Raw genomic sequence first — 20,481 nt, 5'->3', positions numbered from 1 at the left:
TTTGGTATCAAACAACTCAGAATAATAAATTCAAACTGGTACCAGTATTGGACTTATTACCTAATGTACCCAGAGCCAACTTGGAGGTGCCCCCCGCAAAAGCTAACTCCCTGGGCATGGTTGCTGACTGGTTCTAACCAGCCGGTCACCTCCAGACAGCCAACCTACAACCTTGGGGTGAGAGATTATTCTCACTGGGTTGCAGACAAAGCCCTTACTGGGTGAAGGTGCTCCCTCCCCTCAGGGCTGTGCACTGCCCTGGCGGCAAGCTTCAAAGGGGTTACCGCCTTTGAAACTCAACCCCCAGGCCTGCTGCTAACAGCAAATGGCCTCCTTCCCGGCCACCCATCCCATATCCCCTCATCCCCCTGCCCTTCCTGGTGCAAACCCCTACTTTTGACTGGAGCACCGGCGGAAAAACCACACAAAGGGTAGGAGTGGCTCCACCTGGCATGCACCACCCCTACGGTGTTGCCTACGAGGTGGACACTCCATTTCATTTTCCTCCATCTTAGATGGAAGGAAAATAGCCGATCAGTACAGGGATGTGACCTCTGCCCACCGGAAGTGGTCACCTAGTGCGTGTAGCCATCCTAAGGTAGATGACCCATTAGTCACTACCAGGTTCCCACTAAAATGCCGCCTAAAATGAGTATTTAAAGGGCAGCCCTAGACCAAGACTTTAGATTCAAAAGACTAAAAGAAGACCTGCACCAAGAAGAACCAAAGGCCGAGGACTGTGGACCTGCTGCAACAAATGAAAAGGTGCCAAACCCTGCCTGCTGCACCCAGGACCTGACAATTGTGCTGGGGAGCTGCTGGACAACTGTACAAAAACCCCAGCGGACCTCCAGGCTTTACCAGTCACCCGAGAACTCCCTCCAGGGGTGAGGTGCCACTCTAAAACTAAAGCATAACCAACAGGCCAGTTAGGGTCACTTCACTGACCAACCACTATCTCCCGAACCAGACCTCGCAGCTGGACCAAACTTCATACCGATGACCGCGAGGACAAACCCTGCCACATTGGTGGCACTGCGCCTTCTAGTGATCAAACACTGCCAATACCCTGGGTATTGGTCAGCTAGCGTTGGACACCAAGAAATACAGCCCACCCAGCTCTGTAAAAAGATCAGAAACAAGCCCCAGTCAAGGGACTTCAGGAACACCCTCTACCTCCCACCAGAGTGCCCCCGTTGTCCTGCAATCAACCCTGGAACCAACTTACCTCATGCTCCTGAGGGCATCTTTGTGCACAGCTTCTGGCTCACCAATTTGCTCTGCACTGGCCACCCAGTGCCCTGCACCAAAGAACCTCTGGTGCTCTAAGACTCCCCAACCCCTTGCGACCTCAACTCCCTTCAAACGTACCTGTGCAGTACTTTTCCAAGTGGTCCCCACAGTGCCCGTGCGCCAGCTCCAGAGATTTTCTTGGTGCAGCGTATGTTTAAGGTAGGACATAAACTAATGTGTTTTATATGTCCTAACAGTGAAATACTGCTAAATTCAGTTTTCACTGTTGCAAGGCCTATCCCTCTCATAGGTTAACATGGGGGCTGCCTTTAAATGTGATTCAAGTGTAGATTCCCTTTGGGAGCGGATAGACATGTGGAGTTTGGGTTCTCTGAGCTCACAATTTAAAAATACATATTTTAGTAAAGTTGATTTTGAGATTGTGTGTTTCAAAATGCCACTTTTAGAAAGTGAGCATTTTCTTGCTTAAATCATTCTGTGACTCTCCCTGTTTGTGGCTTCCCTGTCTAGGTCAGATTGACAGTTGGGCTGGTTGCACCTCTCTTTAGACAGTGACACAAAGGGAGCTGGAGTGTAGTCTGCATATCCTGATGAGCCATCTATGCTAGGAGGGAGGGGAGGAGTGGCCACTCACACCTGAAAGGGCTGTGTCTGCCCTCACACAATGCAGTCTCCAACCCCCTGGTGTATTTCTGGGGCTTGACCTGGGCAAGGCAGGATTTCACAAACAAGAGAGACTTTGCTTTGAAGTAGGCCTACTTCAAAGGACAAAATGGGTATAAGAAGGGCACCCAAAACCACAGACTTTAGATCATTTCTGGAAACCAAGAGGAACCTCTGCCTGGAGAAGATCTGAAGAGCTGACGAAGAAGAGCTGCCCTGCCTGTGACTGTGCTTTGTGGAGCTATCCTGCAGTTGCTGCTTCTCCCTGTGCTAGAGGACAAAGACTGGACTTTGTGTGTCTTCCTGCTTTTGAAGAACTCTCCAAGGGCTTGAATTAGAGCTTGCCTCCTGTTGTTGAAGTCTCAGGGACAGCAAAGATTTCTCTCTGCCAGCACCTGGAGCCTCTGCTGAGACTCTTACCCTGCCTTGTGGTGCCCATCCAGTTCCTGGGACCCTGAAAGGAGAAGCTGGCAGAACAAGTGTAAGAAATCCATGTACAGACCGCCGTGCGGGGAAAAGATCCATGCAACTCCGAGCCGCAGCTGAAAAATCGACGAACTGCCGGCTTTGCAGCTGAAATCGATGCTCACCTGCAGTGCAGCTGGAACATCGACGCACGTGGCTGGAGAAACAACGCTCAGCATCGCTGACAGAGACAGGTGAGATCGCAAACCACGCTGCGTGGTGTTCAAATCATCGTGCAGCAGGATTTCTAACGCAAACATTGCTGTGTGTGTAAAAACAACGCAAAGCCTGCACAGACCTGAGAGTGCTTGTCCGGATCAACGCATCGCTCTCCTGCGGAGAGAAGAAATGACGCACGCCGACCCGACCGAAGGAGAAACGACACATCGACTCGCTCGTGAGTGATATAGATGCATCGCAAGCTTCCTTCAACACACACTCGCCCGTCTGCGGTTATTTTTGACGCGACCCAGGTACATTTCCACGCTAACAGCGTTAGCGCCGTGTTTAAAAGAACACGAAGACTCTTTTTGCTTTTTAATTAATAACTTGGCTTGTGTATTGTAGATTTTTGTCATTTTAGTCTTGTTTTGTTTAGATAAATATTTCCTATTTTTCTAAACCTCTGTTGTGTCATTTTGTAGTGTTTTCATTGAGTTACTGTGTGTGTTGGTACAAATACTTTAAACCTAGCACTCTGAAGTTAAGCCTGCCTGCTCGTGCCAAGCTGCCATGGGGGTGAGCAGGGGTTAGCTGAAGGTGATTCTCTTTTACCCTGACTAGAGTGAGGGTCCTTGCTTGGACAGGGAGTAACCTGACTGCCAACCAAAGACTCAATTTCTAACACACTTAGATGATGAAGACTCACTATGGAAAGTGTAGTCTCATCCTCTTTTATTTAGGGGCGGTGGTGTGAGGAGAGGCCTCTTTTTGACATGGTTAGCCCCCATGTTTGCCTGATGTATGGTGTAGCCTAGAAATTGTACTTGCCAGGGCCCCTGCTAATCAGGTTCCCTGGGCCAGAGCTCTTTCCATAAAACTGTTATGATGCCTTGGCACAATTAGAGGTACCTTTAGCTATCACCATAAGTCCCTAGTAAATGACGCTTGCTTACCCAGGGCATGGGGTACTAATGGCAGACCCATCAGGGTAGCAGCACTGATTGTGCCAGGCTGAGTGTCCTGGTGCAATCCTAAAAAATGAACTTGACATGGCACACTGCCTGTGTGCCCTGCCAACTACACATTGCATACAATGTAGATAAGTCACCCTTCTGGCAGGCTTTTCAGCCCTAAGGCAGGATGCTCTATACTGTGTGTGAGGACATAACTGCATGATCCATATGCCCCCACTGTGTCCTTGCCAAACTTGGGACATAGTGAGTGGACGGAGCAGCCATTATAATACATGTGCTGGACACTGGTCACCACGAGTTTCACAGTTACATGATGGCCACTCTGAACCCTGGGTTGTTTATTATCAAAGAACTCAGAATGATAAATTCAACCGGGTACCAGTATTGGATTTATTACCAAATGGACCCAGGGGCCACCTTAGAGGTGCTCCCTGCAAGAGCTAACTACCTTGGCATGGTGGCAGACTGGTTCTAACCAGCCTGCCACCTGCAGAAAGATAATCTATAACCTTGGGGTGAGTGATTCTTCTCTCTGGGTTGCAGACAAATCCCTTCCTGGGTGGAGCTACTAGGACCCCCTCCCCCAGGAATGTGCAATGCCCTGGTGGCGAGCTTCAAAGCGATTGCCACCTTTGAAACTCGACCCCCAGGTCTGCTGCTAGCAGCAAATGGCTGCCCTCTTTGCAAACCCCCACTTTGGCAGGAGCAACGGTGGGAAAACTACACAAAGGGTAGGAGGAGTGGCCCCACCTGGCATGCACCAACCCTAAGGTGTTGCCTGCTGGGTGGACACTCCCATTTCATTTTCCTCCATCTTTGATGGAAGGAAAATAGCCAATCAGGTATGGGGATGTGACCTCTGCCCACCGGAAGTGGTCACCTAGTGGGAGTAGCCACCCTAACGTAGATGATCCACTGGTCACTACCAGGTTTCCCCTAAAACACCCATACATTTTGTATTTAGAAGGCAGCCCTAGACCAAGACTTTAGATTCAATGGACAAAAAGAAGATCAACACCAAGAAGAACCAAAGCCAGAGGACTGTGGGCTTACTGCAACAAAGAAAAGGCGCCAAACCCTGCCTGCTACAAGCAGGACCAGACAATCGTGCTGAACATCAGCTGGACAACTCCACAAAAACCCCAGAGGACCTCCAGGCTTCACCAATCACCAAGAACTCCCTCCAGAGGGGAGCTACCACTTCAAAACTAAAGCAGAACCAGCAAGCCAGTGAGGGTCACTTCACTAACCAGCCACTAACTCCTGAACCAGATGTCAGAGCTAGACCAAACTTCATACTAACGACAGTGAGGACAAACCTTGCCAGTGTACCAGGACTGGTTGCCCTGCACCCTCCAGTTGTCAAACCGTGCCAATACCATGGGTATTGGTGAGCTAACATTGGTCCCCAAGAAAAACAGCCCACCCGGGGCTGCAAGAGGACTAGGAGGAAACCCCAGTCGCGGTACTTCAGGAACACCCCGGACCTCCCAGCAGAGTGCCCCTTTGCCCTGCAATTGACCCTTGAACCAACTTACCTCCTGCTCCTGAGGGCATCTTTGTGCACAGTTCCTGGTTCACCGATTCACTCTGCACTTGGCCACCCTGTGCCCTGCACCAAAGAACCTACTTTGCTCTAAGGGTCCCCCACCCCTTGCAACCTCAACACTCCAAGGGGACCCCAAGGATCCATCTTCAAACTTACCTGTGCATTACTTTTCCAAGTGGTCCCCTGCAGTGGCCCTGCACCAACTCCAGAGACTTTCTCCTGCTGCTCCTGCTGGAACCGAGACCCACCGGAGCTCCTCCTGCTGGCACATTGTGCCCACCAACGACCTCGATCAAGCTGCAAAAGAAGAACATGGTAAACCAACTATACGATTTTATATAATTATTTTTAAAGTTTAACCTCCATTGATTCCTATGGTGCACAATTAAACACAAACAAATATTATTTTTTATTAAAGTTCAAAAATTCATATCTCGAAAAGTACTTACCCAAATCTGGTGATCTTGGTCTTAAAATTTATATAAAAATCTGAAGTATTTATATAAATTGGGCTTGACTTATTTCTTTGAGTGTGTGAGTTGCAAGATTGATATTGTGAGTACAAGTGCTTTGCAGTTCCCCAGGATTGGTCTAACTGCTCGACCAAGCTACCATAAAAATTAGAGCATTAAGTGGTCTAGTTTTCACCCCGGTAAAAAACGTGTGGTCGTCTGGGCTCCCTGCACAGTGTGCCTAGCTTTACACACTACATAGAGAGCCAGCCTCCTGCAGTATCTGGATGAGAGCCAGGTCCTACGCCCACAGTATGCTCTGTACTACCGACAGCCATGCACAGCTGGCTCATTGGAATGATGACTGGTGAAGTATCTAGCCGTAGGCCAGGCCCTTTGCCCACAGTATGCTCTGTGCTACCGACAGCTATGCACAGCTGGCTCACTGGAATGATGACTGGTGAAGTATCTAGCCGTAGGCCAGGCCCTTTGCCCACAGTATGCTCTGTACTACTGATGGCCAGCTGGTTCATTGAAATGGCTGGTGAAGTATTTGGCTATAGGCCGGGCCCTATGCCCGCAGTATGCTCTGTACTACTGATGGCTATGAATACCCGGTTCAGTTGCTTGGGGTTTGACTGCCATGGGGATTGGTTCTTAGCTTTGTCCAGGCACTGTGCTCACAGTACAGTGCCCGCAGCTAAAGGCCATTCATAACTTGTGTAGAGGCACAAGGCTGGTGAAGTGGCTGACTGTAGGCCAGGCCCTGCACTCAGCACGGCCAATACATTATGTAAAAAGAATTTCCAAAACTAAGTACTAACAAATGGTGTATGTTGGCCGTGCACATTGGTCCCATGGAGGGTTGGACTCACAGGAAGGTAGGTGCCAGGTACATCTGCAAGTCATGCAGCCAGCCACCACCATGCACATCCAAAGGTGAGATGCATCTAATTCAGTGGTATAGCAGCTGGGCGGCTTATGACCTGATTGTAGGTCCTGATTTCCAAGAGTATTGCATAGAGCAGAGGATCATACACCACTTGTCCAAAGGAACAAAACTGTTGCAGGGCCATAGGCCAGGCCCTGCCTCATATCCTACTGTGCACGGCAAAGAGCTAAGCTCTGCAGACACCCTTCATCTGCGTGGTGGTGGCTGTGCACAGTGACGTTTAGTGTGGTGCCAGCCTGGCTGTTGACCATGCAGTGCCCCCCTCCCGTCTACAGCCAAAAGCCTGTGAAAGAATACTGTGTTCGATGGCATCTGTCGCTGTAGATACGCATGTTTTGCATAGCTCGCCATCTGGTGTTGGGCCGGAGTGTTACAAGTTGTTTTTCTTCGAAGAAGTCTTTCGAGTCACGGGACCGAGTGACTCCTCCTTTTGTCTCCATTGCGCATGGGCGTCGACTCCATCTTCGATTTTTTTTTTCCGCCATCGGGTTCGGACGTGTTCCTGTCGCTCCGAGTTTCGGAACGGAAAGATAGCTAATTTCGGAAGATTTTCGTCTGTATTGTTGCGTTCGGGATCGGCGTAGTTAGATTCAACACCGCGTCTAAGATCGAAGAGCTCCGGTGCCCTTCGGGGTAATTTTTTCGATCCCCCGTCGGGGCCTGGTCGGCCCGACCGCGTGCAGAAGAACGCCGATGGAACGGACCCCGTTCCGTTTCTGTCCCAAATGCCACAATAAATACCCCTATACAGACCAACACTTGGTCTGCAACCTGTGCCTGTCACCTGAGCACAGTGAAGACACCTGCGAGGCCTGTCGTGCGTTCCGGTCCCGAAAAACACTCCGAGACCGTCGAGCCAGAAGACTTCAGATGGCGTCCGCGCCGACAGCCCACCGGGAGTTCGAGGAACAAGAAGAGGAGGGAACCTTTTCGATCCAAGAATCGGACTCCGAAGGATTCGACGATACACAAACCGTGAGTAAGACGTCGAAAACCACTCAGAAGAAGATTTACAAGGCCCAGGGGATGCCACTGCCACCAGGCCATGGCTCGACCCATAAATTCGGTGACCGACCGTCGGCACCGAAAAAGGCCCAAACAGTGCCGAGATCGTCCGACTCCGGTCGAGACACCGGCACGCAGCCTTCTCGGGACCGAGAAAGTGCTGGAGACAAGCATCGACACTGAGATACCGGTGTAGACACGGCTCGACGCCGAGACAGCGGCACCGAAGAAGATCGACGCCGAGAGGTTTCGGCCCCGAAAAAGAAAAAAGTCACCTCGGAGCCAAAAAAAGATGCAGACAGGGTTTCGGTGCCAAAACAAACTGCAACCGACCCAGTTTCAGGCTCTTATACAGAAGAGCACTCGCTAACCTCCCAAATGCAAAAGCATAGGTTTGAGGAAGAGCTACACTCAACTGATGTAGACCATACGCAAAAGCGTATTTTCATACAGCAGGGGACAGGAAAAATAAGCACCCTTCCCCCTATTAGAAGAAAGAGAAGATTGGAGTTCCAAACTGAACAAACACCACAAACAAAAGTGGTGAAAAAAGTTACCCCACCACCCTCTCCTCCACCTGTGATTAACGTCTCACCAGCACAAACTCCATCACATTCCCCAGCTCACACCACCATGAGCCAGGGTGACCAAGATCAAGACGCATGGGACTTATACGACGCCCCAGTGTCAGATAACAGTCCGGAGGCATACCCTACGAAGCCATCTCCACCAGAGGACAGCACTGCGTATTCTCAAGTGGTGGCTACAGCAGCACAATTTCACAATGTAAGACTCCACTCAGAACAGGTCGAGGATGACTTTTTATTCAACACACTCTCCTCCACCCACAGCTCCTACCAAAGCCTGCCTATGCTCCCTGGTATGCTCCGGCACGCAAAAGAAATCTTTAAGGAGCCGGTCAAAAGTAGGGCAATCACACCAAGAGTGGAAAAAAAGTATAAGGCGCCTCCTACAGACCCGGCTTTCATCACTACACAGCTGCCACCAGACTCTGTCGTTGTAGGAGCAGCTAGGAAAAGGGCCAACTCCCACACATCTGGAGATGCACAACCCCCAGATAAAGAAAGCCGCAAGTTCGATGCAGCTGGTAAGAGAGTCGCAGCACAAGCTGCAAACCAGTGGCGCATCGCTAACTCCCAGGCACTACTTGCGCGCTATGACAGAGCCCATTGGGATGAGATGCAACATCTCATTGACCATCTGCCCAAGGACCTACAAAATAGGGCAAAACAAGTGGTTGAGGAGGGACAGACCATTTCCAACAACCAAATCCGCTCCTCCATGGACGCTGCAGATACAGCTGCACGGACAATTAATACATCTGTAACTATCAGAAGGCATGCATGGCTCCGAACGTCTGGATTTAAACCAGAGATTCAGCAAGCAGTTCTCAATATGCCTTTTAACGAAAAAGAACTGTTCGGTCCAGAAGTGGACACAGCGTTTGAGAAACTCAAAAAGGACACGGACACTGCTAAAGCCATGGGCGCACTCTACTCCCCGCAGAGCAGAGGGAATTACAGCACATTCCGTAAAACACCCTTTAGAGGGGGGTTTCGGGGTCAGAGCACACAAGCCAGCACCTCACAGGCAACACCGTCCAGTTACCAGGGACAGTACAGAGGAGGTTTTCGGGGACAATATAGAGGAGGGCAATTCCCTAGGAATAGAGGAAAATTTCAAAGCCCCAAAACCCCTACTACTAAGCAGTGACTCACATGTCACTCACCCCCTCCACACAACACCAGTGGGGGGAAGAATAAGTCATTATTACAAAGCATGGGAGGAAATCACTACAGACACTTGGGTTCTAGCAATTATCCAACATGGTTATTGCATAGAATTTCTACAATTCCCTCCAAACATACCACCAAAAGCACAAAATTTGACAAAACATCATTCCAATCTCCTGGAGATAGAAGTGCAGGCACTATTGCAAAAGAATGCAATCAAATTAGTGCCAAACACACAAATAAACACAGGAGTTTACTCACTGTACTTTCTGATACCAAAGAAGGACAAAACGCTGAGACCAATCCTAGACCTCAGAATAGTGAACACATTCATCAAATCAGACCATTTTCACATGGTCACACTACAAGAAGTATTACCATTGCTAAAACTACACGACTACATGTCAACTTTAGACCTCAAGGACGCGTATTTCCATATACCAATACACCCATCGCACAGGAAATACCTAAGGTTTGTATTCAAAGGAATACATTACCAATTCAAGGTACTGCCTTTCGGATTAACAACCGCACCAAGAGTCTTTACCAAATGTCTAGCGGTAGTCGCTGCACACATCAGAAGGCAGCAAATACATGTGTTCCCATATCTAGACGACTGGCTAATCAAGGCCCATTCGTTAATACAGTGCTCAAATCACACAAATCAGATCATACAAACCCTCTTCAAACTAGGGTTCACCGTCAACTTCACGAAATCCAACATTCTGCCGTGCAAGGTACAACAATACCTAGGAGCCATAATAGACACAACAAAAGGAGTAGCCACTCCAAGTCCCCAAAGAATTCAAAATGTCAACACCATCATACAACGCATGTATCCAACACAAAAGATACAAGCAAAGATGGTATTACAACTCCTAGGCATGATGTCTTCATGCATAGCCATTGTCCCAAACGCAAGACTGCACATGAGGCCCTTACAACAGTGCCTAGCATCACAGTGGCCTCAAGCACAGGGTCATCTTCTAGATCTGGTGTTAATAGACCGCCAAACTTACCTCTCGCTTCTGTGGTGGAACAACATAAATTTAAACAAAGGGCGGCCTTTCCAAGACCCAGTGCCACAATACGTAATAACAACAGATGCTTCCATGACAGGGTGGGGAGCACACCTCGATCAACACAGCATACAAGGACAATGGAACGTACATCAAACAAAACTGCATATAAATCACCTAGAACTTCTAGCAGTTTTTCAAGCACTAAAAGCTTTCCAACCAATAATAGTTCACAAATACATTCTCGTCAAGACAGACAACATGACAACAATGTATTATCTAAACAAGCAAGGGGGGACGCACTCCACGCAGTTAAGCCTGCTAGCACAAAAAATTTGGCGTTGGGCAATTCACAACCAAATTCGCCTAATAGCACAATTTATACCAGGGATCCAAAATCAACTCGCAGACAATCTCTCTCGAGATCACCAACAGGTCCACGAATGGGAAATTCACCCCCAAATTCTGAACACCTATTTCAAACTCTGGGGAACACCTCAGATAGACTTGTTTGCGACGAAGGAGAACGCAAAATGCCAAAACTTCGCATCCAGATACCCACACAAACAGTCCCAAGGCAATGCCCTATGGATGAACTGGTCAGGGATATTTGCTTACGCTTTTCCTCCTCTCCCTCTCCTTCCTTACCTGGTAAACAAACTCAGTCAAAACAAACTCAAACTCATATTAATAGCACCAACTTGGGCAAGGCAACCCTGGTACACAACGCTGCTAGACCTATCAGTAGTACCCTGCATCAAATTGCCCAACAGGCCAGATCTGTTGACACAACACAACCAAAAGATCAGACACCCAGATCCAGCATCGCTGAATCTAGCAATCTGGCTCCTGAAATCCTAGAATTCGGGCACTTACAACTTACCCAAGAATGTATGGAAGTCATAAAGCAAGCCAGAAGGCCATCCACCAGGCACTGCTATGCAAGTAAATGGAAGAGGTTTGTTTGCTACTGCCATATTAATCAAATACAACCATTACACACAACTCCAGAACATGTAGTGGGTTACTTGCTTCACTTACAAAAATCTAACCTGGCTTTCTCTTCCATTAAAATACACCTTGCAGCAATATCTGCATACCTGCAGACTACCTATTCAACTTCCCTATATAAGATACCAGTCATTAAAGCATTCATGGAGGGCCTTAGGAGAATTATACCACCAAGAACACCACCTGTTCCTTCATGGAACCTAAATGTTGTCCTAACTAGACTTATGGGTCCACCTTTTGAACCCATGCACTCCTGCGAAATACAGTTCCTAACCTGGAAGGTGGCATTTCTCATCGCCATTACTTCCCTAAGAAGAGTAAGCGAGATTCAGGCGTTTACAATACAAGAACCTTTTATACAACTACACAAGAATAAGGTCGTCCTAAGGACTAATCCTAAATTTTTGCCAAAGGTTATTTCACCGTTCCATCTAAATCAAACAGTGGAACTTCCAGTGTTCTTTCCACAGCCAGATACCGTTGCTGAAAGGGCACTACATACATTAGATGTCAAGAGAGCATTAATGTATTACATTGACAGAACAAAGAACATCAGAAAGACTAAACAACTATTTATTGCATTTCAAAAACCTCATGCAGGAAACCCAATATCAAAACAAGGTATAGCCAGATGGATAGTTAAATGCATCCAAATCTGCTACCTTAAAGCTAAACGACAACTGCCCATTACACCAAGGGCACACTCAACCAGAAAGAAAGGTGCTACCATGGCCTTTCTAGGAAACATCCCAATGCAAGAAATATGTAAGGCAGCCACATGGTCTACGCCTCACACATTCACCAAGCACTACTGTGTAGACGCGTTATCCGCACAACAAGCCACAGTAGGTCAAGCCGTATTAAGAACATTATTTCAAACTACTTCCACTCCTACAGGCTGAGCCACCGCTTTTGGGGAGATAACTGCTTACTAGTCTATGCAAAACATGCGTATCTACAGCGACAGATGCCATCGAACTGAAAATGTCACTTACCCAGTGTACATCTGTTCGTGGCATCAGTCGCTGTAGATTCGCATGTGCCCACCCGCCTCCCCGGGAGCCTGTAGCAGTTTGGAAGTTACCTTCAACTATTTGTATATGTATCATCTCAACCTTAAATAGGTACATACTTAGTCACTCCATTGCATGGGCACTATTACTACAATTCAACTCCTACCTCACCCTCTGCGGGGAAAAACAATCTAAGATGGAGTCGACGCCCATGCGCAATGGAGACAAAAGGAGGAGTCACTCGGTCCCGTGACTCGAAAGACTTCTTCGAAGAAAAACAACTTGTAACACTCCGGCCCAACACCAGATGGCGAGCTATGCAAAACATGCGAATCTACAGCGACTGATGCCACGAACAGATGTACACTGGGTAAGTGACATTTTCATTATTAAAGATATTATAGCGACATAATACTGCACTGCTTACAAAAGCTTTGCACATTTGTGTGCTGATTATGAAATAAATCATAAGATTGTACTTTACGGCAAAAGCTATGGAAAGCCAACAGTGTTGCAAATGGCTGTACTAATTTAAAAATCCTTATAGTATGGCACATTAATGTTCTAATTTTAAGAAGCATTATTGTGTTGCATATCCTTCTACTAATTTTAAAACATGTTTTTGTAATTCATATTATTGTACTAATTCTCTAAAGGATTTTGATGTTGCACATATATGCACCAATTCAAAAAAGTTGTAGTGTTCCACATTGATGCACTAATTCTAAAAAGCCTTATGGTGTTGCACATTGATGCACTAATTCTAACAGGTGGTATGGTGTTGCACATTGATACACTAGCTATGAAAACATTACCATGCACTAATACTAAAGAGCATTACTGGTTTGCACATTGGTACATTAGCTATGAGACACTGATGGAACATGCATGTGGTGCGTACCCGGCTTCCCAATCATTTTGTGTTACTCCTGGTCCAGGTTCTTTGCTCCATACCCTAACAATCCTCTTCTTTCTTCTAGATCTACCTGCGCCGCCCATCTGTCTGCCCACAAGCCCTCTACGAGGTGATGCTCAGCTGCTGGTGCCACGACGCAAAGGATCGGCCGTCCTTCCAGCAGATCCACCAGTTCCTGATGGAAGATGCTATGAATATGGTGTAGCTCTTGCAAGTGGGCAGCCCAGGGATCATTTCTTCGTGTCTGGTCGCCATCCCGGGCGTGATGGAGAGACAATATCTACTGACTCTTCTACAACCCCTTGGCTGAATCTGTCTTTGAACTTTTCTAGCAGTAGCCGTAGAACCTTCTAGAACTCTTACTAGTAGGAAGCCCCCTGGGGCTCAAGAGATATGCATTGAGCCTTGCCATACGTGTGGTTGGACCAGCCTTCAACCACTTGCCATGGTGCTTTGAGGCACTGAAACCTACTGTGTATCTTAACTCTGCTGGAACACTGGAGCAATTGTGTGGGATCACTGGAAAATATATACACTCCTCATTCACAAGCAAAGAGTCACGCATGTGCATGCTCTGAACAGTGGTGGTCCATGGGGGGTGGGGCCTATAACAAGTCCACCCAGGGGGAGCTTGGGTTGTCCAGCCCCTTGACACTGTTCTTAATCTGCTGTCTTTTCCTATCCCTATGACTGGAAGCCCCCGGGGCCTTGTGTATAACTATCAGAGAAAGAAACTGTAGCGGGGTGCCTCAAAGGCAAACCATACCCTCCCCTTCTGACTCCCCCGCCACTGCCTCACCGGGGGCTTCTCTTCCTGAGAATCCTTCAGACCCCTGGAGCCTAAACACATGGGACCTGCTGATTCCTTCAACCTTTACATGTGTGCAAGCACTGGATGTAAATATAATATAAGTCTGTCTGGGGTTGCAGGAGAAGCAGACTGGAGGAGGCACAGCAGATAAAGGTGAGGGGACCTGTGCGCTCAGAGGACTGTAAGTCAAGCAATGATGTTGTTTCCTGGAGTCGGAGTGTATCTGTCAGAGGGATCTGCTGCACCAGAATTGAGCCTTTCTGTAGAGGTTCGATGGACCGGCCAGCAAAACAGACAATGCATAGTGCTGAAGCGTGCTGCTCCTGAAAGACCTAAGCGTGTCGTGGACTTCTGATGCGTGCTGCTCCTGCAAGTCCTCAGCGTGTTGTGGGCATATGTAATGCCTGATGCGTGCTGCTCTAGCAAGTCCTCAGCATGTCGTGGGCATATGTAACGCCTGATGCGTGCTGCTCTTGCAAGTCCTCAGCGTGTCGTGGGCATATGTAACGCCTGATGCGTGCTGCTCAAGTCCTCAGAGTGTCGTGGACATATGTAACACCTGATGCGTGCTGCTCTTGCAAGTCCTCAGCGTGTCGTGGGCATATGTAATGCCTGATGCGTGCTGCTCTACCAAGTCCTCAGCGTGTTGTGGGCATATGTAATGCCTGATGCGTGCTGCTCTAGCAAGTCCTCAGCATGTCATGGGCATATGTAATGCCTGAAGCGTGCTGCTGCTGAAAGACCTCAGCATGTCATGGGCACATGTAATGCCTGAAGCGTGCTGCTGCTGAAAGACCTCAGCATGTCATGGGCACATGTGACGCCTGAAGCGTGCTGCTGCTGAAAGACCTCAGCATGTCATGGGCACATGTAATGCCTGAAACGTGCTGTTTCTCAGAGACCTTTGCATGCCATGGTCACATGTAACCTACAGCTTCAGTAACACAGAGGAAGGTGAGAAGTCTTGTTTTTGCCCACCTTGTGTAGAGTAAGCTCTTGAATCCCTCTGTTGTCACCTCCTGAAAGGCGTCGTAGCCTGCAGCTTCATTTCCTTAGGGACCAAAAACCTTACTAAATGAGCCCTGCACTGTGACATCTACAGCTCCACCAGGATGTTACTCTTGTCAAGGGAGCAGCTGTTCAGAGACAGAAAGGATGTTTACCAGGAAGAGAGAGACCTCATCACATTTCATTTTATCCAAATGGAACGTTGAATTGGTCCCCCACCTACGCCCGTCCCTTTGACACCAGCACAGACGCGCATTCAGACGGCCTCTGGCTAAGGTGCGCGGCATTGCACCTAGCTAGAAATCTGAGCATCTGGGGCAGAAGTCTCATGATGACATCAGAATGCGAGGCCAGTGCTGCCTTGAAGGTCGCTTGCAGCCTGTGCAAGATGGCGCAAGGTCTCGATCAGTAGAGAGAGACCTAATATTGGATGCATTTGGTGAGTAAACCAGCAGAACGGGGCACAGAGGTTGGTTCCTGTCACCACCTTTTAGCGGCTATCTGGCCGCATCAGCTGCTCTTCCTGATTATGCTCAGATGGGCACCTGAATAGGAGCAATGGCACTCCCCGTAGGGCCAGGGCAGACCTACATCTCCTTTGGCTAACACACCTGCTGCTTAGACTGGCAGAAATCATAGTGGCACTCCAGCTGGCGTGTTGCTGATACATGCTACTGATGTGGGTTGAGCGCGTGGCACTCTCTGTAGGGCCCCCTGGGCTGGTTGTGAGTTGATCTGAGTTTGTGACTCTTGCGCGCAACCACAAGCCCTGCCTCTGATCAGCCCGGTATACTCTGCTGATTTGTGGGTGAGTCCATGGCTCTGGGTTAGGGGCCCCATAGGGCCTGTTTTTTAATGGGCTCTTACCAACTCCTGGCTTGAGGGGGTGGGTCTGTGGCACTAAAGTAGGGTCTCCATGGGTCTGCCTCTTATTGGGTTCATACAGACTGGAGTAGGACTCTAATGGGGTCTGCCTCTTATAGGGCCCATACAGACTTGTAGGTGAGTTCACGGCACTGGCGTTCGGCCCCTTTGAATCTGCTGCTTACTGGGCTCCTGCGGACTCTGAACTTGTGGTGAGTCCATGGCACTGAAGTAGGTTCCTTTGGCATCTGATTCTTACCGGGTTCCTACATCTTCCTGGCTCAGGAGTGAGTTTGTGTCTCTGGAGTAGGGCCCCTATGGGGTCTGCTTCTTTTTGGGCTTATACTGACTTCTAACCTGAGGATACGTGCATGGCACTGAAGTAGGGCTTTAATGGGGTCCACTTCTAAGGGGCTCCTACAGCCTCCTGGCTTGGGGGGTGTCCATGGCACTGGCGCAGGGCCCCTAAGGGTCTGCTTCTCATACTGGCTCCTTAGGAGGACCTGTACCTCAGACCACACATGGTTCTGTTTCGATCTGTTAAAATCTCATTGACCTCAGGGCTGGGGTTATGTGGATTCTGCTGGTCTCCGCTTCTCCTGGCTGCTCAGAAAGTGAATCTCTGGTCACCTGAGCTGGAAGTGCTCCAGTTGTGTTGCGTTGCTGGCGGCGGGACACACAAGGATATGGTGAATGGTGATTTTTTAAAATCCTTATTTTGTGTTATTCTTTTAATGGAATGTTGGTGCTGGTGTTCACCCTGAATAGGTAGGAGCAGAAATGAAAGGACTTTTGACGGACACCGCCTGACAGACTGGCCGTGCGGCTTCCTCTTTGTCCACCCAGCCCGTGGTCCATCTCTGCTGGCCTTCACTCCTGGGATGAGCCCAACTGTCCTTCGATGGGATCCCACGGGTGTGTGTAGCCTCTGTTAGGTCACCGTTGGACAAATAGTGAGTCGTCCACACTAATGCCGCGCACCGTTCTGACGGAAGCATTTACTGTGGGACGGATACTACTAAGCATAGCCGCATGTGACATCAGAGTGGGAGAAGAGTGAGTGTGAAAGGGAGAGGATGAGAGCAAGAATGAGTGAAAGTAGCCAACGCAGACATCAAGAATGAGAGAAAACAGGGAAAGCACACAACTGGGGAAAGGAAGAGAAAGTAGAGCACAAGAGACCAAGATAAAGTGTGTGTAAAAACAACTGTGAGAAAGAAGAGGATAACCACTGAGAAGGGAACGAAAGAAGTGAGTAAAAATGAAGCGAGAAGGAGAATGTTATGTTATATGTTCTGTTATGTGTATTTGTAAGCCACACTAGCACCCGCAAGGGTATCCTGGCGCCCAGCAGGTGTGTGTGCCGGCCCTGCCTATGGTAGGTTGGTTAATCACCCGCAAGGGTATCCTGGTGCTGAGCAGGTGTGCGCACCTGGCCCTGCCTAGGGTAGGTTGGTTAATCACCCGCAAGGGTATGCTGGTGCTGAGCAGGTGTGTGTGCTTAGCTCTGCCTAGGGTAGGTTGGTTAATCACCCGCAAGGGTATCCTGGTGCTGAGCAGGTGTGCGCACCTGGCCCTGCCTACGGAAGGTTGGTTAATCACCAGCAAAGGTATCCTGGCGCCCAGCAGGTGTGTGTGCCGGCCCTGCCTAGGGTAGGTTTGTTAATCACCCGTAAGGGTATCCTGACACCCAGCAGGTGTGTGTGCCGGCCCTGCCTAGGGAAGGTTGGTTAATCACCCACGAGGGTATCCTGGCACCCAGCAGGTGTGTGTGCCGGCCCTGCCTAGGGAAGGTTGGTTAATCACCCACGAGGGTATCCTGGCACCCAGCAGGTGTGTGTGCCTAGCCCTTCCTACGGAAGGTTGGTTAATCACCCGCAAGGGTATCCTGGCGCCCAGCAGGTGTGTGTGCCGGCCCTGCCTAGGGAAGGTTGGTTAATCACCCACGAGGGTATCCTGGCACCCAGCAGGTGTGTGTGCCTAGCCCTGCCTGTGGTAGGTTGGTTAATCACCCACGAGGGTTTCGTGGCGCTCAGCAGCTGTGTGTGACTTGACCTGCCTGTGGTAGGTTGGTTAACTCAAAAGTCAGGTCTTCAGCTTCTTGTTAAGTGTTGAGGAGGCTCCGATGTGGCGTGATCATTCGTTCCACAGTTCAGAAGCGATGTAAGAGAACGCCCGTCCTCCTGATGTGGTTCTGTGTGTGCATGGCATGTGTGTGAGCATGAGATGGGAGTTAAAGAAAGAGAATGGGTGTGAAATGGTGCGTGAGCAAAAGATGAAGAGTTACAGAAGCGGAATAAGAGTGTAAAAATAAAACTGTAATTTGGCTGATGTTGAACAAATGAGGAGGCACATGGGAGAGAAGGGAAGCAATTGAGGGAGAATCTGGTGAGAGAAAGGGAGAAACAGTGGGTCAGAGGTGGAAGCATCTGAGGTCATGAAAGCATGGAGAAAGGAGAGAAAGAAAAGGCAGACAGGAGAGTGAGTGAAAGAGCCTGGGGAGATGGAGTGAAGAACTGAAAGGAGAGCGGGGCGAGACCGCGTGTATCTCACAAGAGGCAGCGGTCTGTGCCATCCTCTACTAGTGACTCCCAGTGCCATCTTCTAATGGCTCCTTATGCCAACCTTTACTGCTACCCTGTGTGCCTCCCTCTAGTGCCTCCCTGTGCCAGTCTAGGTGAGCCCGCATGTGTGTACTGTTGTAATGTGTTCTGTTCACCTCATTGATTGTTATTTGGTTTTTGGCCATGTTTCACCTGCTGATGATTGTATTTGTTTCCTAACCCAGGATGTGTACATATTGGAGATGGAAAGAGTCTGATTTAACATTAATATATGATTCTGTTCTTCGCGGTGCCTCCCCCTCCATAGGTTTTAATAAAGTTTAGTCTTTTCTTTAGACCGCCATTGTTGACTCTATCATTTCTCTTCACCTTGCTTCTATAAATCCTCAGGGGGGAAATTATAATTTCACTTGTTCACCTTTGCTGTATCAGGTACGTGGAGTGCCGAGTTGGGTGATTCTTTCTGTTCGCTTTGTCCTATCATGTCTAGCCTAGGACCACTCACTACACATCACAACAGTCACAGCCAATAACTGCAGCACTTCAACACACACCGCACTTCCTAAAAAACTAACAGACTGAACCTCATACACATCCCACTAACAACCGCAACACACCCTCAACGTACCGAAAGCACACCTTTCAGTACTTCACGTGTGACACATTACATGCCTCAACACATACATAACCTTGACGGACTCTTGAGCACAGAAACACGGATCAGCGCCACATCACTGCACATCCTACATGTCCATTCCACACACCAGAGCATCCATTATGCAGACACCACCCAAAAGAAGGAAGGGACCCTCACCCTATTACTCAAGCCATCCTGGTCCTGCAACCCAGGCAGGCAAGCAACACTCATCCAACTTCCCGCTATCCACAAATCAGTCCACCACAGGCTACAGCATCCATGGTGCAGGATCAAAAAACACCAGTGGCCAAATCTTCATATCATGAAGCATCCACTGTAACCCTTTCATACCCCTGCACTAGCCCACCACCTGCTCGCCCCGTCAGCCAGCTCAGGTTTGAACAAAAACACCACGGTCAACCCACAGAGGACACATCTGCAGATCCTACAAAGACTTCTCCATTGGTAACCTAAATGTTGAACCTCTCTCTCACCCTGCCACCTCCACACCCTTCTAAGTGACTTGAGCACATGGCTGGAAAACCATATGAACACATATGCACCAACTAAAACATCCAAGTGCAAACCAAACCCTTCAGTACCCTATTAAAACAAAGACTTCACTGAGAGCAAACTCTGTACCCCCAATCAGGAAAGTAAATGGAAGAAAAGAGGAACCCTCTCAAGCCAGACTCTACTGCCTGAGGACCCCCAGTTTCCGCACTCCACTGACGTCCCTCAGCACAGTACACAGACAACTCATGACATCAGCCAAAGTCAGTACAATACCAACGCCATCAGTGAAGGTGCAAGAGGAAGTAAAACGCTCTCCAAAATTAACAAGTACTACCTCAGATCCTGCCTGACCCTCTTATCCCATAATTACAAAGCCTTCTGTGGAAGAAACACTGATCTGACAGCACATCAATACATCAGTTATATTAAGCCTGACACCCACAACTATGCACTGCATCCCCCAATAGTCATCAACGCCTCTCTCACTCATCAAGGCTTCTTTCAGAAGCTCTTATTACAAGTCAGATCTTCCCACTCCTGAAAAAGAACCCAGAACGCTGATGTCATCATCCGCTACTAGCCCATCGCCCACCTAGCTCATTGAAACATCAGGCTACACACAGCTGGAAGAATACATCAACACCAACCATGAATACCATCAGATCATGCTGGCACACAGAGACAGCTATATTAAAAATAATAGACGATTCCCTCGGGACCACAGACAACGCTGACGAGGGACTGCTGATATTGCTGGACCGCTCAGCCATCTTCACTTCTTCACTTCAGAAACATTGATCATCCTACCCTCAGCCACACGCTGACACCTTACATGGGATTTGCTGGAAATGTCCTTCCATGGTGCTCCTCCTACTTTACCGATCCACACCAG

At 48.8% G+C, this 20,481-nt stretch overlaps 1 protein-coding gene across 4 annotated transcripts in view; it reads left to right on the top strand.

Annotated features, from left to right (window-relative positions):
- The window catches only part of DDR1 (discoidin domain receptor tyrosine kinase 1), a 465,777-nt gene extending 447,004 nt beyond the window's left edge, over positions 1-18,773 (top strand). For all 4 annotated transcript variants that reach the window (XM_069241966.1, XM_069241967.1, XM_069241968.1 and 1 more), the window contains one exon: positions 13,254-18,773. In XM_069241966.1, the coding sequence (XP_069098067.1) occupies positions 13,254-13,394 (141 nt within the window). In that variant the 3' untranslated portion in view covers positions 13,395-18,773. The remainder of the gene's footprint in view (positions 1-13,253) is intronic.
- The last annotated feature ends 1,708 nt before the right edge of the window (positions 18,774-20,481 follow it).

Source organism: Pleurodeles waltl, chromosome 6 (genome assembly GCF_031143425.1).
Source record: "Pleurodeles waltl isolate 20211129_DDA chromosome 6, aPleWal1.hap1.20221129, whole genome shotgun sequence".
NCBI classification, from domain to species: domain Eukaryota; kingdom Metazoa; phylum Chordata; class Amphibia; order Caudata; family Salamandridae; genus Pleurodeles; species Pleurodeles waltl.
The sequence above is the reverse complement of the archived record's forward strand: the minus strand, read 5'-3'. Positions and strand labels throughout refer to the sequence as shown.